This window comes from Felis catus, chromosome B4, assembly GCF_018350175.1.
Source record: "Felis catus isolate Fca126 chromosome B4, F.catus_Fca126_mat1.0, whole genome shotgun sequence".
Lineage (NCBI taxonomy): Eukaryota > Metazoa > Chordata > Mammalia > Carnivora > Felidae > Felis > Felis catus.
This window is the reverse complement of record NC_058374.1, coordinates 67,273,929-67,301,317: the sequence shown is the minus strand read 5'-3', so window position 1 is coordinate 67,301,317 and position 27,389 is coordinate 67,273,929. Positions and strand designations below refer to the sequence as shown.

General features: G+C 36.4%; 1 protein-coding gene across 1 annotated transcript in view; it reads right to left on the bottom strand.

Annotated features, from left to right (window-relative positions):
• Positions 1-27,389, bottom strand: part of CB4H12orf40 (chromosome B4 C12orf40 homolog) — a 94,100-nt gene that overhangs the window by 49,087 nt on the left and 17,624 nt on the right. The window contains exons 2-7 of the mRNA XM_045061646.1: positions 10,744-10,783; positions 8,927-9,117; positions 7,263-7,401; positions 2,643-2,775; positions 2,206-2,239; positions 665-853 (exon numbers count right to left, since the gene is read on the bottom strand). Coding sequence (XP_044917581.1) covers positions 665-853; positions 2,206-2,239; positions 2,643-2,775; positions 7,263-7,401; positions 8,927-9,010 — 579 coding nt within the window. The 5' untranslated portion in view covers positions 9,011-9,117; positions 10,744-10,783. The remainder of the gene's footprint in view (positions 1-664; positions 854-2,205; positions 2,240-2,642; positions 2,776-7,262; positions 7,402-8,926; positions 9,118-10,743; positions 10,784-27,389) is intronic.

The following is a 27,389-nucleotide window of genomic DNA, read 5'->3' as shown; positions in this document are numbered from 1 at the left end:
ATTTATTTTTTTAAAACTCTCTATATAATCTAATAAAATGACTACTTGTATGGCCTATGGCAGATATATTTCAGAATTTTAAACTCTGGATGTTTTTAGATTTTTAATTTTAGAGAATTCAATGACTGAACATTTTAGCACTACACATCTCTATCTATACAAAAAGATTTGTATAGTTTGAATTCAAGTGCACATAACCAGTTGTCACCTGTCAAATCATAAAAAAGAATCAAGCCATCCCAACTCCTACTTTAATGGATTACCATGACATCACTGAGATTATGTACTGCTCTTCATAGGGTCCTTTCCATATCATACAAATTGGGCCACCATGACATCACCAACTAGTCATTTACTGTGATTACCATCATCAGCTCTTATATACCCATACTGAACTATTTTCAATTTCACTGTCAATTATTTTATAAAAGGATAATGATTTCAAATATTTTTAAGGAACGTTCCAGTTTTTGAATTCATAATCTTTTACAGTGCAATTAAATTTTGACCAAAGAGGAATTATTATACCTAACTGACATCCTAAATTGGCTATATCTATAGCAATTCACAACCATTATTTTTTAAATCCATCAGAACAGAAAAAAAAGAGCATTTCATAAAAATACAATAATATAAAATGTTAAGTCTAGTGATTCAAATGTACCTGCTCATCCTGCTTTTTTTCATATGCAACTTTCTGAGGACTAGGTGCTGTTCTGGGAATGAAATTTTGTTTTCTATTATTTCTGTTAGAAGATAACTCTGCTGCGAAGGATGGTGGAGTAAAACTGCAATTTTCTATTCTGTGGAACTGAGGTTCAAACATTCTTTCTGAGTCCATTACTTGTGACAACTATAGGAAAAGAAGATACAACCATTCGATTTGCCAAAATATATAAACTAGAAAAGAGGAAAGTCAAATAGAAGTGGAAAAGGTCATGGACTGCAGAAGAAGTTCCAAGGAAAAGTAAGTCATCAGTAATTAACAAGACTTCTTAAGACGAGAGAGGCTAAGACATGATAGGTTATCAACTAAAATTGTACTTAAGAGCTCCTTTCCGTCTGCCTTTCTTACTACTGATCCACCCTCAAGTTTCATGCCATCTCCAAATGACAGGAAATTTGAGTTTCACTGACCCACAATTCAGGTAAAAAGATTTCCAAAAGATTTTGGTATCACTGCCATTCTCTGATGTAGTTTAATTTTGGCAATTCAAAGCAAAGAAAGATAATAATGTAGCATTAAACCTTAAAATTTCAAGCTTTAATCACAACCTATAGATTTTTTAATTGATTAAAATTTTATTTACTAAAAAAATCCTTTGCAATACATTGAAAAAAATAATCTTGAGATCAGTGGAAATATTGAAAATAATTTGATATAAAATAATCCAGTCACTATGCTAGAAGAGAGGAATTTCTCAGCTTATCATATTAACCCAAATCAGGAATCCCCAAATGAATTATCCCTTGTAGCTCATCAGTAACAAGGAGAATCAATTGTTATATACACAGAGGCCTAATCTACATTACTAGAACTCCAAAGGGTTCCTCATAAACAATCAGTTAAAATATTCTTAAGGTATAATTTTCTTATATTGAAAACTTTAGGGGCGCCTGGGTGGCTCCGTTGGTTAAGCGTCCGACTTCGGCTCAGGTCATCATCTCACGGTTCGTGAGTTCAAGCCCCACATCAGGCTCTGTGCTGACAGCTCAGAGCCTGGAGCCTGCTTCGGATTCTGTGTCTCCCTCTCTCTCTCTCTGCTCCTCCCCCGCTTATGCTCTGTCTCTCTCTCTCCTTCAAAAATCAAAAATCAAAATAAAATTTAAAAAAAAACTTTAAAAATAATTTAAAAGACTGTAAACAAAATTTTAAAGGACAATTTTCTCTGATATTTGAAAAATTTAGGGGTGCCTGGGTGGCGCAGTCGGTTAAGCGTCCGACTTCAGCCAGGTCACGATCTCGCGGTCCGCGAGTTCGAGCCCCGTGTCAGGCTCTGGGCTGATGGCTCAGAGCCTGGAGCCTGTTTCCGATTCTGTGTCTCCCTCTCTCTGCCCCTCCCCCGTTCATGCTCTGACTCTCTCTGTCCCAAAAATAAATAAACGTTGAAAAAATTAAAAAAAAAAAAAAAAGAAAAATTTATATCATTTGGTGGTATGTCACAATTGTTAAAGTAACTTAAAAATTTTTGTTTTAAATCTCACCTGAACTGGGGCAAGTTCTTTCTTGTTGCTTAGTCTTTGATAGTACATACAAATGAAAAGAAAATGTTAAGGTTAAAAAAAAAGAGCTGGCAATAAACTTATCTTTTTCTATATATTTAAAATGCATACAGTTGTATACAAATACACAAAAACATATAGAACTCTAAATCATTCTCTAATTTTATAAAAAATTATTACTCAAGAGACATTTTGAGGATAAGGAAAGTCAAACTACACATATAAAATACATAGTATAAACATTAGCTCATTTGATAAAGGTCTTAATAGTTTAATAATACTGTTAATAGTCAAACCAAAAAAAAAAAAAAAAAAACAGCTAGAAGAGTAGGTCCTTTGTACATTTTCCAATGAATAAAACAGTACTGATAATGACCCATTTAAATACCTAAATAATATACAACCTAGATAAAACCTACTTGTTTTCTACATCATCAATGCAGAGCTTAGATGGTATATAGTGAGGTGACATTGGAAGTTCTAAATCATGCTTTCTTAAGGGCATTTTTATATCTCTATGCATATTCACATGGGTTGGTTTTCTCACAGTTTCTATAATGAAAAAAATTACAATTATAAGAAATAAGAATAAAATCTTTTAATAACAATGTTTGATATACAATGTTCATTAAATAAATGTACATCTTAGAAATCTACTAAAACTACCTATATTCTATATGTACTAGAAGTCATTACAGCACTAAAAACTGTCATAAATAATTCAAATCATCTCTTTTTCATCATCTTACATAGTCCTCATAAAAAGGGCCATAATAATTCAGTTCTATTGTTTTCTTCTCCCAAAACTTCCTTGACCCCCAAACTATATCAGATGCTATGTAATACATGTCCATACCACTACATATGTTCTCTATTATAGCACTTACAGCAGTTTATTGTACTTCATTAACTCTATCTCTCTTAATAGATTTTTTTAAGTAGGCTCCACTGCAGGGCTCGACCTCACAACTGTGAGATCATGACCTGAGCCAAAAATCAAGAGTCAGTCACTCATGGGGCACTTGGGTGGCCTAGTTGGTTGAGCATACTCAACTTACTGAGCATTCAGGTGCCCCTAGATTTTTAAACTTGATGGAAACATAATCCTTTTCTCTCCTTATACAAGATATCACGATTTGGTCTGCTCAGTACTTTTAACTACTTTCCTTTTCTGAAAAATGCTTTTTACATACACACCAGCTATATGGTTTTCATAGAGAACTTCCTATCTTCCTATAAAACCCTGTCTCTAGAAAAATAATTGATTTAGGGGCAGCCATCTGACCCAAGATGAATCAATAATAGGATCACATCCTTGTGGTTAAAAATAATTGTTCCAGTGCTAGGACCTGGCACCAATAGGGCAAGGTAGTATCCTTTCAGTAAAATTTTAAAACTCAGAACCAAGAAACAACTCTCAGTGTTTCCCTTGTGGCAAAACAGGAGAGATGAACAATATTACTTTTTTAAGGTCAAGTTTTAAGCCTAAATGAAAAAGACAACCTGAGAGAATTAAGTTAATATCTAAAATGAGAAAAAAATCTTGATGATATTCAAGTCCCTGATCCTAGCAGTGGCCCAGCGGCACCAGTGCCCTTTCTTTTAGTAAAGAGTCTTAATCTATTCAGGCTGCACTAACACAATGCCATAGATTGGATGGTTATAAACAACAGAAATTAATTTCTCAGTCTGGAAAACTGGCAGTCCAAAATCAAAGTTTTCTCAGATTCAGGGTCTGGTGAGAGCCTCAGTCCTGGTTCAGCGAAAGCTGTCTCTTCACTGTGTCCTCACACAGTGAAAGAAGCAAGAAGAACTCTCTGGGGTCTCCTTTTAAAAGCACTAATTTCATTCATGAGGGCTCCAACATCATGACCTAATCAGTTTCTAAAGGTCCCCCTCCTAATACCATCACTAATAAACTTTTGCTTTTGTAGGGAAGGAAAAATATGTTTTTCCTCTACTCTTCTAAATTCTCAGCTAGGGACTCTATAACAGAAGACAAATTAATAAATAAACTTCATACAAATGAAGAGTTTTATTAAATAAATCTATTGAATAAATTTTAAATGGAAAACTTTATAAGGAAATAGAGACCCAAGTAAGTGGTTAAACCTGAGCACTTTTATACTAGGTTTGATGAAGAGTGGAAAGTAGTGGGAAAATGTGACTGAACAAAAAAGGGTATGAACTAAGTGAAGCATAATAAATGTTCCTCAAAAACAGCAAGGCTTGTTTGTTCAGATTGTTCTCGGCGTCCCTCTGTCTTGGAGATAAAGATGTTCCTTTCCTCAAGGTATAGGGAGGACAGTTCTCAAATGAGAATCCTTCCTGTTTCTCTGCTGCTTCTCAAATTCCTTCTGCTTAGAATAGTCAGTATGCCAAGGTGCCTTATTTTTGGGCAGTGTGCCCTGACCCCATCACTTTCTATTCTATTCCTAGCATCCAATATACTACTTAGGGTAAGTACTCAATAAACATGTTGAATATATAAATGAAAAGAAAGTGAAGGAGAAAGGAAATATATGAAGGTAAATAAATCACTGGACAGCCTCTTGAAAAAGAAACTGGTCCCCTATCTTACACCATACACAAATTCACCTCAAGATGGGTTAAAAAGTTCAACATATGACCTAAAACCATAAACCTCCTAGAAGAAAACATAAGAGGTAAGTTCCTTGACATCAGTCTTGGCGATGATTTTTTTTTTTTTGGATTTGACACCAAAAGCAAACAAACATGTGAAACTATATCAAACTAAAAAGCATGGAGCTAATCAGGGCACCTGGATAGCTCAGTCAGTTGAGCCTCGAACTTTGGCTCAGGTCACAATCTCGTGGTTCGTGGGTTCAGGTTCAGCATTGGGCTCTGTGCTGACAGCTCTGTGCTGACAGCTTAGAGCCTGGAACCTGCTTCAGAGTCTATGTCTTCCTCTTCCTCTCTCTCCCTCTCTCTGCCCCTCCCCTGCTCACGCTCTGTCTGTCTCTCTGTCAAAAATAAACATTTAAAAAAATTAAAAAGCATGGAGCTAAAATGTACTATGTTAAGTGAAATAAGTCAGAGAAAGACAAATACCATATGATTTGACTCACATGCGGAATTTAAGAAATAAAACAGATCAATATATGAGAAGGGAGGGAGGAAGAAGAGAGAAGGAAACAAACTACAAGAGACTCTTAACAATAGAGAACTGAGGGTAGATGGAGGGATGTGGGTGAATAATGGGTATTAAGGAGGGCACTTGTGATGAGCACTGGGTGTTATATGATGAACTCTACTCCTGGAACCAATATTGCACTGTATGTTAACTAAAATTTAAAAAAAACAGACAACAAAAAATGAAAAATCTTCTGCACAGCAAAAAAAATATTTCCCAAAATGAAAAGACAAACTATGGAATGGGAGAATATACTTGCAAATCATTTACCTGATAAGGTTCAATATGCAAAATATATAATGAACTCATACAACTCTTAGCCAAAAATGAACAAGCTAATTTTGTAAATGGGCAGTGAAACTGAATAGACATTTTTCCAAAGAAGACATACAAATGGTCAACAGGTACATGAAAAGATGCTCAACATCACTCATCTTCAGGGAGATGCATATCAAAACCACAATGAGATATCAACCCATACCTGTTAAAATGGCTATCATCAAAAAGGCAAGAGATAAACAAGTGCCAGCAAGGATGTAAAAAAGAGAACTCTTGCATGCTGTTGGTAGGAATGTAAATGGATGGAGCTACTACAGTGAAAATAATGTATGTTCCTCAAAAAATTAAAAGTAGAACTACCATATGACTCAGGAATCCCACTTCTGAGTATATATTGAAAGGAAATGAAAAGAGCATCATATGGAGATACCTGCACTCCCGTGTTCACAGAAACATTATTCACAATAGCCATGATATGGAAATAGGTTCAGTGTGTGTCAATGGATGAATGGGTAAAGAAGATGTGGTATACACATATGACAAAATATTCTTCAGCCATGAAAATGAAGGAAATCCTGCCATTTGTGACAACTTGGATGGACCGTAAAGGCATGTTAACTGAAATAAGCTAGAGAAAGACAAATAATGCATGGTATCACTTACATATGGAATCTAAAAAAAAAAAAAATGTCAAATTCATAGAAACGGAGTAGAAAAGTGGATGCTGGGGGCTAGGGACTGTGGAGTAGGGGAAATACAGGTTTGCAGAGGGTGCAAACTTTCAGCTACAAAATGAGTAAACATCATGACTGTGGCTGATAACACTGATTACGTTAAGTGAAGAAAAAGAAGGTAAATAAATCAATCAGATTTACAACAAAAAATTTTATTGCTAAAATCCATAAATAATATATTTACTTTTAAAGTATAACTAAATTTCCTTGTGTAAACCGTCATCTGCAGAGTAAGATACAAAAATGGCAGAGAAAGGAAAAGAGGATATACTAACAGTAGTTATAAGCAATTTCTATCCTCCTTTATGAACAGTCTTATTTCTTAGGCTCTCATTTTAGCACTTATTTTGAAGATTAAATATCATACACAAGTTCCCTTGAGACAAAAATATACTTTGTCTAAACTTTTTATTTACTTGAAGACTCTAAACATAGGCAAATGAACTTTGTTTTGAAGTATTAGACTACTATAGTTAACATTCTAAGAATGCCTAAGAAATTATTCAAGTTGTGATACATGAAACTAATCATTAATGGAAAAACCTTCTTCAGTGCCTCCTTTCAAACAAATTCTCTAAATACTGTAAGACAGTAAAGACATTTATTCCATTAGCTCTTTAGCTAACTTTGGTAACTATCTGCCTAAGCAGACTAATGTAGTAACTAAAACAACTGCAATATAATGTTTGACCATACCTTGTAAAGTTAATTTTATATAACACATAACTTAAAAATATGAAGCCACAAAAAAGATTTTAAGAATTAACAAAAGTGCTAATTTATACTTTGAGTTCTAAAGTTACAATTTTATTAGAAAACTGAATGTTACGATTACATTAGAGTCAAAACAAAATGCTAATGAAAAGACTTACCAGGTGTTTTCTTCTGGCAAGATATGTGATTTACCATATACAAGTTAAGGAGGTCTAAACTGACAGTGGAATTTTTGACAGGGGATAAAACCCCCAGTAATTTCATTTTTGATTTTAACTTTTTCTTTTCAAAATATTCCTAAAACAATTAAAAATAAAAGTTATTACAACAGCCATATGGTTTTAGGAAGAATCATAAAAATAAAAAAGCAATAATGCTATTAAATAGTTGACTTGACATTTTTATATTTTTGATACCCCCTTTATATGTTTACATATAAACTGAAATCAATCATGATGACTTATAATTTGCCCAAAGACTCTTAATTTCACAGCCTCTTAAAATCTTTCTTTTGTTAAACGTAATGACTTTAAAACAGAGCCATTCCCCGGTATCAAAAGATTAAAAATTACATGAAATGTAGAAAGTTGCCAATTTAATTCCCTTTGTTATCCTTCCATGACTCCTACTTTGCCATTAGCAAGGGTTGTACTGTGGAGTGGACTGAGAAGTGAATGGGAGATAAGAGTGAAGAGGCATAGCAGGAAAGGGAAAGGACCCAGAAAGGGAGCAAAACTTGTTTTAATAGGGGAAAATTAAGTATGTTTGAGTATCAGTGTAAAGCCTCCAGGTGACAGTGACTGGTTGAGGATATAAGAAAGAGAAGAATTAATTGATGCCATGAAGTCCCTGAGAAAGATGGAATCCAGATTGCAGATTCCTTTGACTAGAGGAAACTACAGTACTTCCACAGTCACTAAAGGGAAAGATTTAGTGAAGATATAAGATAGTTTACAGAACTGGTAGTAGAAATCTGAGATAATTCTCATGATACCTTCTATTTCCTCTAAAATATAAGACAAAGACATCTAATGAGTATGAAAGGATTAAAAATAGAGTTGGGGAAGAGTACTTTGGGGAAGCATGACTTTGAAAATGTCATACCTTTCCTTTAAAAGAAGAGAAAAGAAGCCTAACTAGAGATCAACACTTTGGGGGAGGGCCATATGTCTTTTCCTTTCTTATAAATATTCACAAGAATGATCCAGAGTTAGAATATTTAAAAAAAAAAAAAAATCTGGAGACAGACTATATTCATGGTTTATTTACTGAATGTCTACGTTATTGCTTGTCACAATTCCAGGCACAGGCGATATAAAATAAACACAAGTAATAAAATTCCTCTTCTGATGAATATATATTAATGAAGGTGAGGGACGACAGAACAAACAAACTTATAACTAAATACGAGATTATGAAAGAGAAGAGTGAGGACTAAAAAAGGGTCCTGGAGAGAAAGTAACTAGAGAGTGGGGAGCTACTTAGATGCTGAGATCAGAGAAAAACAATGTTAAGAGGAGATATTTTGGCTGAAACACAAATGTTGATAAGCCAGGCATGCAAATATCTTGAGGAGGAATATTCCAGACAAAGAGAAGAATGGCAGAAAGAAGTTCAGTGTAGCTAAAACACAATGAATAACAGGGTGAGTAGTAAGAAAGTCAGAGAAGTAGGGAAGGTGTAAATCCTTCAGGTCCTTTTCGGCTATGGTTAAATCAGTATTACTCTAAAAGCAGTGATGTGCTGCTGGGAGTTGTTTAGAGGTTGGCTGAAGGTCCTCAGGTGGAGTGATCACATCGCACAATCGCACAAACAGATTTACCATGTGGACAAATACAACAAGGAGGAGTTCCAGTACAGCATGCCATGTTGCCCAAGGGCATAGCCACGCCAGTCTCAAACACATTTGATAGCTGAATCTGAACTTGGAGGCATCTTGGTTTTCAGCAGAGTCAGGGATGGGTCCATTATATGATCCATGAACCAGAACCTCACATCTTGTTCTGGAGGACACTGACCAAGAAGCCAAAGAAATGAAGCTAACATCTTTCTGATAACATTATTATGTTACTTTCTTGTTTCTCCCTTTGATATTGAAAGGATATTCAGACTGTTTGAATGTGCTGGTGACTGCTCTGCTTCAAGTGGGCAGAGCCAACAGCACCATGGCCCAGCCAGATGAGTGCTATTTGGGCTGCAGCCTTGGCTGAGTGCGACCTCAGAAGCCATGCAGAGCTCTGTACCCAGCAGAATACACTTGGTAGATGGAGGAAGCAACTAACCTAAGAATAAGGTCATGGCTATTACAGGGACTGTGTAAACTTGCTCTTTTGTTTTTTCTGCCAAGTATTGTATGTATGGTGGTTTATGTTTCATTGTATTGGAAACTTTCCATTTCACTCAAGAAATCTGTTCCATGTTACCTTGATAAAAGAGGAAGTTTTTATAATATAAAAAAATTTAAAAAATAATAAAATAAAAGCAGTGAAAAACAACTGAAGCTTTTAAGCAGGAGGATGACAAATTCTGATTTGTGCTTTTAAAAGATCATACTAACTGCTACATGAAGAACAGACTACAAAGGAATGAAAGATAAAACAGAAAAAAATTGGTAAGTTCAATTACATTAGAATTAGGAACTTTCCTTCAAAGACAGCATTAAGAAAAGAAAAATAAAAGCTACAGAGTACACATATAACCAACAAAAAATTCTAAATATATAAAGACAATAAGCAAAAGACCAACACCACAAAAAAAAAATGTAAAAAAAAAATACTTGGAAAAGTACTTCACAAAAGAGGAAACACGGATGAAAAGATAACCTTATTAGTAGTCCAGAAAATACAACTTAAATTTATAGTGAGACATCATCTAAGTTAATAACTATCCTGCTTTTATTATAATCACTCCCTTGCTTTTTAAATTTTATGAGCTTTGAACATATTTTTTTTCTGTTTTGGAACTTTTGGCAAACAGAATGCTACTGCTTACATTCTGTGACTTGTGACATTTGTTCAAAATTATGTTTGGGGGAGTCATCTACATTAATTCTATGTAGTTGATACATTTTCACTGCTGTACCATTACTTGGGTATCCCACAATTCAACCATTCTACTGTTAATGAACATTTGGATGGTCTCCTTCCCTCCCCAGGCTCTCACCCTTCTCTTTTGCATTCTCCTCTTTTTGCTACGTAACAAAGATCCAAACAAGCTTGTATATGTCTCAAAGTACACATGTGGAAGAGTTTCTCTTGAATATACACTACTCAGTTGTAAGATACATACATGCTCAACTTTATATAATAAAATCAATGTAAGAAAAAGAACTAATAAAAAAGTTAGGAGACAGGTTCTAAGACCATCATAATACTCTAGGCAATAAACGATATGAATTGGGGTACTGATAGCACATGTAGTGAGAAGTGATCAGACGTGGGATATATGTTGGAGCTAGAATCAACAATGATCTTTAAGTCTCTACCTGAGCAAAATGGTTGGCTACATAAGCTATCTATAAACAGAGAAAACTGGATAGTCTTTTAGTTACTTGGGTGAATTTATTAACCTTCAAAAAATATTTCAGAAGATCACTGTTCTCGTAATGCTGATATAAATAAAAATATATGTATTTTTTACCTTTTGCTTTCTCCTTTCCTGCTTGATCAGAACCCTGGTACTGAAAAAAGAAGCAAAACAAAAAAATATAATGGTTAAAAAAATAGTTTCTTAAATGACTGCCATTTTGGCTGAAGACTTGAAATTAACATCGAAAAGTATAGTAACAATTCTATTATTTTTTGAAAAGAAAACTACGAAAATGTTATTTATAGCATATACTACTTCAAAAAATTTTCTTAGAAAATTCAAGAAGTAATAAAGACTAACCTCTAATAAATAAAAAACATTAAAAAATCTGAATTATCAATATAAGCAAAGAGAAAGCGATGCATTGGAAAAGATGTATCCCTGAAACATTCTCATCTGATAGCAATATTCTTGGTCAAAACTGCTATTTTCTTGCCTTTCCTTGTATTTCAATATTCTACTAAAATCGAGAGGGATTAGAGAGAAGATCAAAATCTATATAGGATCTAAGGAAATGTTAAGTTTATTATTAGAGCAACCTGAGTTACATTAATGTATCAGCTAAGTGGTTTTTTTTTTTAATTTTTTTCAACGTTTTTTATTTATTTTTGGGACAGAGAGAGACAGAGCATGAACGGGGGAGGGGCAGAGAGAGAGGGAGACACAGAATCGGAAACAGGCTCCAGGCTCCGAGCCATCAGCCCAGAGTCCGACGCGGGGCTCGAACTCACGGACCGCGAGATCGTGACCTGGCTGAAGTCGGAGGCTTAACCGACTGCGCCACTCAGGCGCCCCATGTTTTTGAAATCATCTAACTTCTTTAAAAAAAAAAATAGCTAGTTATTATGGATGCACCTTATACCTATGATCTTTGTGCTAAACACTGCACTAAATCCCAGTGAAAGTACAGTATTTAACAGTTACTAAAATATTTGCTCTCTTAGTAATACTGGAATGCTATAAAACATTCATGACAATACAAGCAGATCTGCACAATATAGCTTTTTTTTTTCAATATATCAAATTTATTGTCAAATTGGTTTCCATACAACACCCAGTGCTCATCCCAAAAGGTGCCCTCCTCAATACCCATCACCCACCCTCCCATCCCTCCCACCCCCCATCAACCCTCAGTTTGTTCTCAGTTTTTAAGAGTCTCTTATGCTTTGGCTCTCTCCCACTCTAACCTCCTTTTTTTTTTTTCCTTCCCATTTCCTTTCCCCCATGGGTTTCTGGTAAGTTTCTCAGGATCCACATAAGAGTGAAAACACATGGTATCTGTCTTTCTCTGTATGGCTTATTTCACTTAGCATCACACTCTCCAGTTCCATCCATGTTGCTACAAAGGGCCATATTTCGTTCTTTCTCATCGCCACGTAGTACTCCATTGTGTATATAAACCACAATTTCTTTATCCATTCATCAGTTGATGGACATTTAGGCTCTTTCCATAATTTGGCTATTGTTGAGAGTGCTGCTATAAACATTGGGGTACAAATGCCCCTATGCATGAGCTCTCCTGTATCCCTTGGGTAAATTCCTAGCAGTGCTACTGCTGGGTCATAGGGTAGATCTATTTTTAATTTTTTGAGGAACCTCCACACTGTTTTCCAGAGTGGCTGCACCAGTTTGCATTCCCACGGTTCCCATTTCTCCACATCCTCTCCAGCATCTAGTCTCCCGATTTGTTCATTTTGGCCACTCTGACTGGTGTGAGGTGATATCTGAGTGTGGTTTTGATTTGTATTTCCCTGATGAGGGGCGATGTTGAGCATCTTGCCATGTGCCTGTTGACCATCCGGATGTCTTCTTTAGAGAAGTGTCTATTCGTGTTTTCTGCCCATTTCTTCACTGGGTTATTTGTTTTTCGGGTGTGGAGTTTGGTGAGCTCTTTATAGATTTTGGATAGTAGCCCTTTGTCTGATATGTCATTTGCAAGTATCTTTTCCCATTCTGTTGGTTGTCTTTTAATTTTTTTGGTTGTTTCCTTTGCTGTGCAGAAGCTTTTTATCTTCATAAGGCCCCAAGAAGGTTCATTTTTGCTTTTAATTCCCTTGCCTTTGGGGATGTGTCGAGTAAAAGACTGCTACGGCTGAGGTCAGAGAGGTCTTTTCCTGCTTTCTCCTCTAGGGTTTTGATGGTTTCCTGTCTCACATTCAGGTTCTTTATCCATTTTGAGTTTACTTTTGTGAATGGTGTGAGAAAGTGGTCTAGTTTCAATCTTCTGCATGTTGCTGTCCAGTTCTCCCAGCACCATTTGTTAAAGAGACTGTCTTTTTTCCATTGGATGTTCTTTCCTGCTTTGTCAAAGATTAGTTGGCCATACATTTGAGGGTCTAGTTCTAGGGTTTCTATTCTATTCCATTGGTCTATGTGTCTGTTTTTGTGCCATGCACAATATAGCTTTTAGATATACATGAAACTATGGTCTCAAATTCAAGATTTGTGCAAGAATTATAAGTAAAATAATCAAATGTATCTTAGCTATATGAAATAACATGAAAATAATACCTAATAACGAGTACCATATATCTTGTACCACTCTAAATACTTCAAATACTTCATATGTATAAACTCATTTAATCTTCACAGCAATTCCATAAAATTGTATCTATTTTTATCCCCATTTTACTGATGGAGAAACTAAGACACAAAAAGGTTAAGTAACTTACCCAAGGTCACACTGCTAGTAAGTGGTAGAACCAGGATTCAAATACAAGAATTCTGAGTGTGAAGTTTTTAACCAGTACACTACACTACTTTCCAAGTATGTCGACTGTGAATACATCACAAAGCCGTTCATTTTTCCAAATGAAAATTTTCCAAATTTTCATAAACTACATGAATGACAGTTACTGAATACCCTCATACTTTGCCATTTATTGGACTTGTTCTTTAGCATATTTCCCAATAGCTATGTGTTAATTGACCAGTTTAAGCTCATTGATCAAAGAATCCAATCTATTCTGTTCTATGCAGGAAAAGTGTACTGCTGGCATTCAAATTTTAGGGGAAAGAAAGGAAAATAAATTACATTTCACTGGCATCTCAAATGCTAAGTTTGTATAAGACCAGAGAGATTAGTTTATTCTCCATCATTTTAAAATTTACAAAAAGTTGCACAGAGTACAAAGAGACTTTTCAAAGTTCAGAAATATAAAAAGTATGACAGAGCCAGCAACATTAAGCATTTCAGATTATAAACAGATAATAAAAAGAAATATTAATTCTATCAGCAGTTCTCACATTATGAAAATCAGCAGAATTAGGGACAAGCCAAAATCTAAATACAGTCTTTATATATGCATAGATCAAGTGCTTTTATTCCAGGTTGATTTTCCACTATCCAGGACACTTCTTATGGCTCTCACCAAATTCTTTGTACTACACAATCCCCATCACTATGTGCCTAAGTCCATTAGGAACTCAAGACTAGCTCCTAGGTCAGCCTACTAATCACTAGACCATAATGAAAGTGAAAAAGGATCCTGATGTAGAAGTCAAAGGTAATTTCTTAAATAGGACATTTTAGATTGTTATAAAGGAAACCAATGCTACTCAACAGTGTCTAAATGTTTTACTGAATATAATCACTCTCAATGAGGTGCACTAAAGAAAAAAACATTGCATCAATTAGGATTCTTGGTTACAAGAAACTGAAAGCCCCTTTGGTTAAACAGAAAATAAATGTATTAGAAGGAAGCTGGGTAGCCAACAGACCTGGCAAGAAGGCTGACAAAGTAAGTTTGGCAACCAGTAGGAAGAAGAAATTGAGGCTGTTGTGAGGTCATAGTAAAAAATCATGCCATAATTAGTTTCATAGGACACCACTGCTGACATGGTGAACCCTGGACACCACTGACTATACCACTGTTAGCAAAAACCCAAGTTTGGTGCCTGTCACTTGAAAAGCCAATACTCAAGAGCTTTGATTGGAAAGGAATTTGAGCTTTATTCAGGAGGCTGGCCACCCGGGAAGAAGGCAGACTCCTGTGCAAAAACCAACTCCAAGGTTTCTGCCTGACCCAAAGATTTTTAAAGGAACTTTAGGGCAGTTAATCAGTAAAAGAAAAAAACCTACGACTATCTGGTCAATTAATCTTTGACAAAGCAGGAAAGAATATGCAATGGAAAAAAGACGGTCTCTTCAAAAAATAGTGTTGGAAACTAGACAGCAATGTACAAAAGAACAAAACTGGGGGTGCCTGGCTGGTTCGTTCAGTACATCATGTGACTCTTGATCTCAGGGTCAGGGGCTTAAGCCCCATTTAGGCATGGAGACTACCAAAAAAAAAAAAAAAAAAAAAAAAAAAAAAAGCTAAAAAAATACAAAATTGGACCACTTTCTTACACTGTACACAAAACAAATTCAAAATGGATTAAAGACCTAAATGTGAGACAGGAAAACATCAAAACCCTAGAGCAGAACAAAGGCAGCAACCTCTTTCACATCAGTCATAGCAACTTTTTACTAGATATGTCTCTTGAGGCAAGAGAAACAAAAGCAAAAATATATTGGGACTTCATTAAAATAAAAAGCTTCTGCACAGCAAAGGAAACAATCAACAAAACTAAAAGGTAACCTATAGAATGGGAGAACATATTCACAAATGACGTATCTGATAAAAGGTTAGTATCCAAACCTATAAAGAACCTATCAAATTCAACACCCAAAAAACAAATGATCTGGTTAAAATATTGGACAGAAGACATGAATAGACATTTTTCCAAGGAAGACATACAGATGGCCAACAGACACACGGAAAGATAACATCACTCATCATCAGGGAAATTTAAATCAATATTACAATGAGATAACACCTCACACCTGTCAAAACGGCTAAAATAAAGGCCATAAAAAACAACAGGTTTTGGTGAGGATGTGGAGAAAGGAGAACCCTCCTGCACTGGTGGTGGAAATGCAAACTGGCCCAGTTACTGTGGAAAATAATATGGAGGTTCCTCAAAAAATTAAAAATAGAACTACCCTATAACCCAGCATTTGCACTACTAGGTATTTACCCAAAGACTACAAAAATACTAATTTGAAGGGATACATGCACCCTGATGTTTATAGCAGCATTATTGACAGTAGGCAAATTATCTAACAGCCCAAATGTCCACTGATTGATGAATGGATAAAGAAGATGTGGTGTATCTATGTGTGTGTGGGTACACACACACACACACACACACACACACACACACACACACACACACACAGTATTACCCAGCCATAAAAAAGAATGAAATTTTACTATTCACAATATGTGGATGGAGCTAGAGAGTATTACACTAAGCAAAATAGAGACAGATGAACAGAAATATGATTTCACTCATACATGGAATTTAAGAAACAAATGATCATGGGGGGAGGGGGGGAGGAAGAAAGAGGAAAACTGAGAAACAGGCTCTTAACTACAGAAAACAAATTAATGTTTACCAGAGCAGAGGTGGGTGGGGGGATGGATTAAATAGGTAATGTGAATTCAGGAAAGCACTTGTGAGGAGCGCTAGGTGTTTTATGGAAGTGTGGAATGACTATATTGTACACCTGAAAATAATATTACACTTTATGTTAACCAACTGGACTTTAAAAACTTTAAAAAATTAGGGGCACCTGGGTGGCTCAGTCGGTTGAGTGTCCAACTTTAGCTCAGGTCATGATCTCGCGACTTGTGAGTTCAAGCCCTGCATCGGGCTCTGTGCTGACAGCTCAGAGCCTTGGAGCCTGCTTCAGATTCTATGTCTCCCTCTTTCTCTACCCCTCCCCCACTCCTGGTCTGTCTCTCTCTGTCTCAAAAATAAATAAACATTTAAAAAAACTTTAAGAAATTAAATTTAAAAATTAAAAAAAAATTTTTTAAATTAGTAAAAGGGGACACAGTGGTAACACTCCTTGAATGCTTACAGACTCAATGGTGCTAGCTACAAATGTCATTGTGGTGGATGGAGGATGTATAAGAGGGTTTGATTCTGAGTCTTTCTAGGAAACCATGCATGATCTATAGATAGACAAAGAAAGGTTTAGCTAATCATGAGGGCTGAAGGTGCTTGCTAAAAGTTAAAGACTCTAACAGGTTGGCCAGAGGCGCCAAGGTGGCTTCACCCTCTCCACTGCTGAACAGTCAATACCTCCTTCTGGCATCATTGACATTACTGCCTCTGAAAATTCAATCCTGCTGCAGCACCTACAAGTGCCTACAACTACAATAGATGCTCTGTATTCCTTAACTGCTATTCAATATACAGGACAAGTGCATCAAAGTCTGAGCTTAGATCATATGCCCATTCCCTAGCTGCAAAACAGACTGAAACAAGTATCTGGGTTTGTTTTGTTTTGTTTTGCCAGATTCTATAGAGGAATGTGGCCTATGCCTAGCACCAAAACTCATAAGGTGGGAAATATCCCACATGCCAACAAGGGGCTCAGATGCTGGGCTGCCAAACAGTGTAAACAGCTACTTAAAAAATGTTATAGGGGCACCTGGGTGGCGCAGTCGGTTAGGCATCCAACTTCAGCCAGGTCACGATCTCGCGGTCCGGGAGTTCGAGCCCCGCATCAGGCTCTGGGCTGATGGCTCGGAGCCTGGGGCCTGTTTCTGATTCTGTGTCTCCCTCTCTCTCTGCCCCTCCCCCGTTCATGCTCTATCTCTCTCTGTCCCAAAGATGAATAAACGTTGAAAAAAAAATTTTTTTTAAATGTTATACAATGAAATTAAGAAGTTAGTGACTCAAAAGTAATTTTTTATGTGGCTATGTCAGAAATATGTGTGTGTGTGTGTGTGCGTGTGTGTGTGTGTGTTCCTAACAGTTGCATCTAATGTTCTAATGGATTTGCTTAGGTGAAAAGGTGAATATCAAAATAACAATGTTATTCTTTTTTTTTTTTTTTTTGCTCCTCAAGGGTTGAGCAAAATGGCAATATAGAAGGCTCCTGAGCTCCCCTCTTCCCAGACACACCAAACATACCACATTCCCTCTGAAAGAGATCCAGAAACTAGCTGAGTGACTTCTACGTACTAGATAAATGAGAAAATACCCACACTGAAATGAGTAGGAAAGGCTCAGACACACTTACCATAAACATGCCCTCCCCTCAGCCATAGCACAGTGCCATATAGTGAGGAGGGAACCCCCAACTCCTAGTTTTGACCAGAGAAGCAAATGGTTTGTACTCCATACACAGCATTCCAACTCTCACCGGAGAGTCAGGTTCCTAAAAATGTAGTTCTGAAAGCCAACAGGGCCTATGTCCAGGAGACCCACAAGACATAGCAAACAAATAAGCAATTCATAATGGGCATGCAGCATTCATCACAGCTATCCCTGAGGGTTCAGCATGGAGTGAGCAGGTAAATCATCTATCTCCCAGCCTTTCCCTGAAAAAGGTTTATCTGCATACTTTAAAAGCTCCCGCCTGAGAGTCAGGCTGATAATTCCATCAGAAATTAGAAAGCCAGAGGATACCTCTCCTGCCTATTTCTAAACCTCTCCAGTTTACCAGCATCTCCCTAGAAGAGGATGCTGTGCTCCAGCCAATATAGCTGTCACCCAAAGAACAAGTCACTGGATGTCCTGACACTGATAACCAAAGGGGCTTCCACTCAAGAAACCAATAGAACATTAGTAAACAAAGAAACAATTCTTAGCCTATCACCCCAGGGCTAAGCAAGAAGTAACCAGGCAAAATCTCTTAAATCCATTATTTCTCTGAAAAAGGTTTATCTGTTTACCTTAAAAAATGCTGCCCTGGGGCAAAGATCCTAATCTAGCAAGCATTAACAAGCTGCCTGTGATCTTCAGAGACCTTGGAAGACTGCAAACGTCTCTCATGCCTTCTCCCCACTCCAATGAAACCAAATCTCCGGTATCTACTAGTATTTAGCACCACAACTTTTGTGACAGCCACCTAAAGGACTGGTCTCCACATCACCTGATTCTAATAGTCAATGGGGCTTGCATTCATCATTCCCACAGAAATGTAGCAAACAATGAAATACTTCTTTGGGCATAGAAAACAACCCAGAGGGGGCGCCTGGGTGGCGCAGTCGGTTAGGCGTCCAACTTCAGCCAGGTCACGATCTCGCAGTCCGGGAGTTCGAGCCCCGCGTCAGGCTCTGGGCTGACGGCTCAGAGCCTGGAGCCTGTTTCCGATTCTGTGTCTCCCTCTCTCTCTGCCCCTCCCCCGTTCATGCTCTGTCTCTCTCTGTTCCAAAAATAAATAAATGTTGAAAAAAAAATTAAAAAAAAACAACAAAAAAAAAACCAACCCAGAGGCTGTCCAAGGAGCCCAGCACAGCTAGAGCAAGCAAAAAAGCTCACCTCTCTGGTTTTTTTTTTTTTTTTCCTGGAAGGAGCTTAAATACATGCATACCTCAAGGCAGTTAGCAACCAGGTGCAAACTGTATCTTACCCACTAGGACCCACCTACTACTAAGAAACAGAACAAAGGAGGCTTGGACAATAATAAAAGTTTGAGAGACAACTAGGAGGTAGGGCCTGGCTGATCAAGGAGATTCAATTCCTTCATAAGACCATTCTGTCAAAACTGGGAGAAAGAGGGAAATTTAGGGAGGATCAAGGAGTAGGAAGATCCTGAGCCTACCTCTTCACACAGGCATAGCAAGGCAACAATTGCATATATACAACTCACTCTACAAATGACTTGAAGACTGGCAGAACAGATCCTCCACAGCTAATGCCACACTGAGAAGGGTAGCAAGGGCAGAGTTACAGCCAGGAAAAAACCCTCTGGTGAGACAACCTACAAACAGGAAGGATATCATAGGGATGGAGGTCCTGGTGAGGAGTGAGGGAATCAAACCCCTTATCAGGCACACCCAGCCCTGGTGGGGGTCAGGATTTCAGAGTCAGGGGGGCTTTACTGCAAGAGAGCCAGAGGGATACAGGAAACTGATATTCCACTCTTAAAGAGCCAGCATACTAATCACTCAGTCCAAGACTCAGAATAAAAATAGCATATTGAAAAGCATCAGGGTTATAAATAAAAGATTTATTGACTAATTTTAGGGCATGTGCCAGAGGGGCAGGGATCTGTAGAAGCTTTATCTGGGAATAGAAATGCTGGCACAACTTTTCTTGCCCTCCTTCAACCTAGCTGGTCAGATTCTTGCAAGAGCCAGTTCCAACACTCTCTGTGTGCTCTCTATGTGTTCTCCATGTACATTGCTAGTACCGCTGGTTCCACCCTGGCATTCCCTTGAAATTATGCACTACCTAACCCACCTGTCCCAACAGGCACCCCTCCAAAGCAGCTCCCACCCCGCCACACCCAGCAGCCCCAGCGGAGATTAGCGCCACTCTAAACCAGTTCTGGCCCCAGCGAAGGGGAAGTCAGGCCAAGCCACCAGCATGCCCACCACAGTTGCAGATGGGCCTCTCAGCCAGCCATTCCAGTGCCCAGTCCTGCCCAGCAGTGCACCCATAGCAGTCAGGGCCAATCATCGCAGACAGTTGGCTTGGGGGCCAGTCCAAACTACCAGGGAACCCACAGAAGTCACAATCACAACAGGAAGGCACATGCAGCCTATAAAGGGGATACCCCTAGAGTGCCTGGTTCTTGTAACAAGGGGTAATTGTACTACTGGGTGCCACAGGATGCCTTCTACAGAAGACCACTACTTTCAAAACCAGGAGCTGACCTCCCTAATACACAGAAACAAACACAGAATCAGAAAAAAATAAAGAGACAAAGGAATATGTTCTAAACAAAAGACCAAAACCACAGAAAACTAAACAGAGATAAGTCATCTACCTGCTAAAGAGTTCAAACTAATGGTTATAAAGATGTTGACTGAAGTTGAGAGAAGAGTGGATGAACTCAGAACTTCAACAAAGAGATAGAAAATATAAAAAGGAACCATCAAAACTAAAAAAATAACTGAAAGGAAAAATATATCACAGTGAATAACAACAGATTAAGAGAATGCAGAAGGGGCACCTGGGTGGCTCAGTCGGTTAAGCATCCGACTTCGGCTCAGGTCATCATCTCACGGCTCGTGAGTTCAAGCCCCGGATCGGGCTCTATGCTGACAGCTCAGAGCCTGGAGCCTGCTTGGGATTCTTTGTCTCTGTCTCTCTCTGCCCCTCCCCCACTTGTGCTCTGTCTCTCTCTCTCAAAAATAAATAAAATGTAAAAAAAAAAAAAAAAAAAGAGAGAGACTGCATAAAAATAGATAGCAATCTGGAAGACAGGGTAGTGTAAAGCACCCAAGAACAATAACAAAAAAGAAACAAATAGAAAAAAAAGGAAAAAAAAATGAGGATAGCTTAAGGAATCTCTGGAATAATATCAAGCATAATAGCATTAACATTATAAGGGTCCCAGAGAAAAAGAGAGAGACAGAATGGGGCAGAAAACTTATTTGAAGATTTAATAGCTAAAAACTTCCCTAACTTGGAGAAAGAGATAGACATCCAGGTCCAGGAGGCACAAAAAGCCCAAACAAGATGAACCCAAGAAGGTCTACATAAATACAATAATTAAAATTTCAAAAGTTACAAATAAGAGAGAATCTTAAATGAAGCAAGAGCAAAGTAAATCGTTACATACAAGAGAAATCATCTAAGACTATTGGCTGATTTTTCAGGAGAAACTTTGCAGACCAAAAGTACATGATATATTCAAAATAATAAAAGGAGAAAACTTACAAGAATCCTTTACCCTGTAAGGTTACCCTGTAATCTTTCAGAATTAAAAGAGAGAGAGTTTCCCAAAAAAAGGAGTTCATCACCACAAAGCCAGGCTTACAAAAAATATTAAGGGGACTTCTTTAAGGGAAAAAGAAAGACAAACAAAGATAAAGAAAATAATGGAAGGAAAAAAATTTCACTGGCAAAAGCAAATATATAGAAAAGACACTAGATCAATCACTATAAAGCTAGTATGAAAATCAAAAGACAAAAGCAATAAAATTAATTACATCTACAAATTAGGAAATACACAAAATAAAACATCTAAAATATGAAAAATATATTTTAGAAATAAAATCTTAAAAACCTCTAAAATATATATATAATGTGGAAAGGGCAATAAATGTGGTTATAAATGTGTTCTAACTTAAGTCACATCCAAATTAATATAGACTGTATTATACAAAATATTATATATAAGCCACATGATAACCAGAAACTAAAAACCTATATGAAATACACAAAGAACAAAGAGAAATAAATACAAACACCACTAGGGAAAATCAGCAATTCACAAGGGAAGAGAGCAAGAATAGAGAAGAACTATAAAAACAACTAAGAAAACAATGAATAAAATGGCATAAGTACACAACCAATAATTTTTTAAAAAAAGTTTTTAATTTTTATTTTTGAGAGAGAAAGAATGTGAGCAGGGGAGGGGCAGAGACAAAGGTAGACACAGAATACAAAGCAGGCTCCAGGCTCTTTGCTGTTAGCACAGAGCTCTAGATGGGGTCAAACTCAAGAACCATGAGATCATGACCTGAGCCAAAGTCGGATGCTTAACTGACTGAGCCACCCAAGCACTCCCCAATAATTACTTTAAATGTAAATGGAATAAACTCTCTAATCAAAAGACATAGGCTGACTGCATGGATTTAAAAAAAAAAAAATTATACACTACTTACAAAAACCTTCAGAACTAAAGACACATACAAACTGAAAGAGAAGAGAAAGAAAAAGATATTCCAAGCAAATGGAAGCAAACAAACAAAAATTTGGGGCCGTAATACCTAGACTTTAAAACAAAGACTGTAACAAGACACAAAGAAGAGCATTATGTAATGATATACAGATCAATCCAAAAACACTATAATAATTGTAAATATCTGTACACCCAATACAGGAACATCTGAATACATAAAGCAATACTAACAGACACAAAGGGAGAAATTACAGTAGTGGATTAATATAATAATAGTAGTGTATTTTAACACCTCACTTACATCAATAGAAAATCATCCAGACAGAAGATCAATAAGACAACAGTGAATTTGAACAACACATTAGACCACATGGACTTGACAGATATATATACAAATACAGATTATACATTCTTTTCATAAATTTTTTTAAGTTTATTTATTTATTTTGAGAGACAGAGACAGTGGGAATGGGGGAGGAGCAGAGAGAGAGGGAGACTGAGAATCCCAAGCAACTCCATACTGTTAGCTCAGAACTTGACAAGGGACTTGAATCCATGAAATCATGAGATCATGAGATCATGACCTGAGCCAAAACCAAGAGTCAGTCGCTTAACCAACTAAGCCACCCAGGTACCCTACATTCTTCTCAACATAGAACATAGGATGTTCCCCAGAACAGGGTGCATGTTGGGCCACAACACCAGTCTCAATAAATTTAAAAAGGCTGAAATCATATAAAGCATTTTTCTAATCACAGCAGTATGAAACTAGAAATGAATTACAAGAAAAAACCTGGAAAAAACACAAATATGTAGAGACTAAATATCATGCTACCAAACAACCAATGGATCAATGAAGAAATCAGAGAGGAAACCCAAAAATATCTGGAGACAAATGAGAATGCAAATTTTCAAATTGGGGACATAGGAACAGCAATTCTAAGAGGGAATTTTATACCAATATAGGTGTACCTCAAGAAACAAGACCCATCTCAAATAAGTAATATAACCTTTTACCTAAGGGAACCAAAAAAAAAAAAAAAAAAAAAAAAGCTCAAAGTTAGTAGAGAGGAAAAATAAGGCTTAAAATGGAAATAAAGAAAATAGAGACTATAAAAAAAGGGAAAAAAAAAATCAATGAACTAAGAGCTGGTTCTTTGAAAAGTTAAACAAAAATAAAAAAAAACCCTTAAACTTAGATTCATTAAGAAGAGAAAGGGGCTCAAAAAAATTAAACCAGAAATGAGGAACTGATACCACAGAAATTCACAGGATTGTAAGAGACAACTACAAAAATTATATGGCAACAAATTAAAAATGAAGAAATTAATAAACTTCCAGAAACATACAATAGTCTTTCAAGATTGAACAGGAAGAAACAAATTCTGAACAAACCATTACTAGTAATGAAATCAAGTCAGTAATCAAAGAACTCAACAAAAGGCCAGGACAAGATGGCTTCCCAGGTGAATTCTACTAAATAAGAGTTAATACCTATCCTTCTCAAACTATTCCAAAAAACAGAAGAAGAAGAAATGCCTCCAAATTTATTCTATCAGGTAAGGGTTACCCTGACACCACAACACAACGAAAGTAAAATTTTAAAAATACATTAAAAGGATCATTCACCAAGATCGACTGCATTTTAACTAAGAGCTGCACAGATAGTTCAATATACACATATCAACATGCTACAGCACATTAACAAAATGAAATATAAAAATCACACATCATCTCAATAATGGCAAAGAAAACATTTGACAAAATTCAACCTCCTTTCATCACAAAAAGTCACAGCAAAGTGGGTTTATAGAGAACGTACCACAACATAATAAAGGCCATATATGACAAACCCACAGCTAACAACATAGTCAATGGTGAAAATCTGAAAGCTATTCTCTAAAATCAAGAGCAAGACAAGGATATCTACTCTCACCACTTTTGTTCGACAAAATATTGCAAATCCTGGCTGTGGTGTTCAGACAAAAAAAAAAAAAAAAAAAAAAAATTATACCTAACACAGAAAACTCTAAAAGCTCCACCAAAAAAACTATTATAATTAATAACTGAATTCAGTAAAGTTGCAGAATAAAAATTAATGTGCAGAAACCTGTTGTGTTTCTATATACTAATAATGAAGTAGCAAAAAGAGATATTAAGAAAACTATTCCATTTACAATTGTATCAAAGAGAATAAAATACCTAGGAATAAATTTAACCAAAGAGGTGAAAGACCTATACTCTGAAAACTTTAAGACTTTGATGAAAGAAACTGAAGAAAACACAAATAAATGGAAAAATACTCTATGTTCATGTACTGGAAAAATTCTTATTGTAAAAAATGTCCTTACTACCCAAAGCAATCTACAGATTCAGTGCAAACTCAACAAAAATATCAATTGTATTTTTCACAGAACTAAAACAAGTAATCCTAAAATTTGTATCAGGCTACAAAAGACACTGAACAACCAAAGCAATGTTGAGAAAGGAGGACAAAGATGAAGGCTTCACAATCCCAGATTTTTAAGTATACTACAAAGCTATGGTAATCAAGACAATAAGATATTGATATAAAAACACAACACCAGAACCAAACAGAGTCCAGAAATAAACCCACATTTTTATGGTCAACTAATCTATGACAAGGGAGGCAAAAACCTACATTAGAAAAGACAGTCTTTTCAATAATTAGTACTGGGAATACTGGACAGCTACATGCATTAAAAAAAAAAAAAAAAAGAAAGAAACTGGACCACTCTTTTATACCATACGCAAAAATGAATTCAAAACGTATTAAAGATATAGATGTACAACCAGAAACCACAAAAATCTCCTATAAGAAAACAAAGGCAGTAAACTCATGGACCTTAGCATGACCTTAGCATTATTTTTCTGGATCTGTCTTCTTAGAAAGGGAAACAAAAGCAAAAATGAACAACTGGGATATCAACAAACTAAGAAGCTTTTGCACAGTGATATATACCATCAACAAAACAAAACAGCAACCTTGTTAATGGGAGAAATATTTTCAAGTGATGTATCCAATAAGGGGTTAATATCCAAAATAGGCAGAAGACATGAAAAGACATTTTTCCAAAGAAGACATACAGATGGCCAACAGACCATGAAAAGATACTCAAAATCGTCAGGGAAATGCAAATCAAACCACAATAAGACATCACCTCACACCAGACAGAATAGCTGGTATCAAAAACACAAGAAATAACATGTTGGTGAGGATGTGGAGAAAAGGGAACCCTAATACAAAAACCAAACAAAAACACTACAAGGAAAGAAAATTACAGGCCAATAAACCTGTTGGCCATGAATGCAAAAATCTTCAACATAATATTAGCAAACCAAATTTAACATGACAAAAGATCCTTCACCATGATCAAGTTGATTTAATCCAGGGATGCAATGATGGCTCACCATATGCAAATCAATGTGATAAACCACATTAATAAGAATCATATGATCATGTCAATAGTTACAGAAAAAGCATTTGACAATATTCAACATCTTTTCATCATAAAAACTTCCAAAAAAGTGAACACCAGAGAGAATATGCCTAACCAAGGCCATAAATGACAGCCCACAGCTAATCTCATATGCAATAGTGAAACACTGAAACCTTTTCTTCTATGATCAGAAACAAGATGCCACTCCCAACACTTTCATTCAATATAGTAAGGAAGTCCTAGCTAGAGCAATCAGGAAAGAAAAAGAAATAAACAACACCCAAAACAGAAAAGAACAAATAAAACTGAATTTATTTGCAGATAACATGATATATACAGAAAGCTCTAGAGACTCTACCAAAAGAACTGTTAGAATACACAAATTCAGTAAAGTTGCAGGATATAATATCAATGTACAAAATCAGCTCTATATTAAAAAGAGAAATGAACGGGGCGCCTGAGTGGCGCAGTCGGTTAAGCGTCCGACTTCAGCCAGGTCACGATCTCGCGGTCCGTGAGTTCGAGCCCCGCGTCAGGCTCTGGGCTGATGGCTCAGAGCCTGGAGCCTGTTTCCGATTCTGTGTCTCCCTCTCTCTCTGCCCCTTCCCCGTTCATGCTGTCTCTCTCTGTCCCAAAAATAAATAAACGTTGAAAAAAAATTTTTTTTTAAAATAAAATAAAATAAAAAGAGAAATGAAGAGAATAATCCCACTTACAATAGCAGAGAAAAAAAAATACTTAGAATAAATTTAACCAAGGAGATGAAACATCTGTACACTGAAGACTGTAAGACACTGATGAAAGAAATTAAAGAATACACAAATAATGGTGAGATATTTCATGCTCATGGATTGGAAAAAATCAACACTGTTAAAATGTCCATATATTCAAAATAACCTACAGATTCAATGCAAGCCGTGTCAAAATTCCAATGGAATTTTTCACAGAAATAAAACAAACAACCCTAAAATATGAATGGGATCACAAAAGACTCCAAATAGCCAAGGCAATTTTGAAAAAAAGAAAAAAACATAGCTGGAGACATCACACTTGATTTCAACTATACAGATCTTCCTTGACTTACAATGGGGCTAAATTCTGATAAATCCATTGTAACTTGAAAATATTGTAGTGATGGATATTGAGGAGGGCACCTTTTGGGATGAGCACTGGGTGTTGTATGGAAACCAATATGACAATAAACTTCATATATTGAAAAAAAATTATAAAATATACCTAATAAAGATCATCTCTTTCTTTCTGTGAAAAAAAAAAAGAAAATATTGTAGTTAAAAATGCATTTAACACACCTAACCTACCAAATTTCATAGCTTAGCCTAGCCTACCTGAAACATGCTCAGAACATTTTACATTGGCCTACAGCTGGGGAAAATAATCTAACATAAAGCCTGTTTTATAATAAAGTGTTGAATATCTCATGGAATTTATTACATGCCATACTGAACATAAACAACAGAATGGTTGTATGGGTACAGAATAATTGTTAAGTGTACCACTCATAACCATCTGAGTGCATAGCTGACTGGGGCTACAAAACACTGCCACTGCCCAGCATTTTGAAAGAGTAGCATACT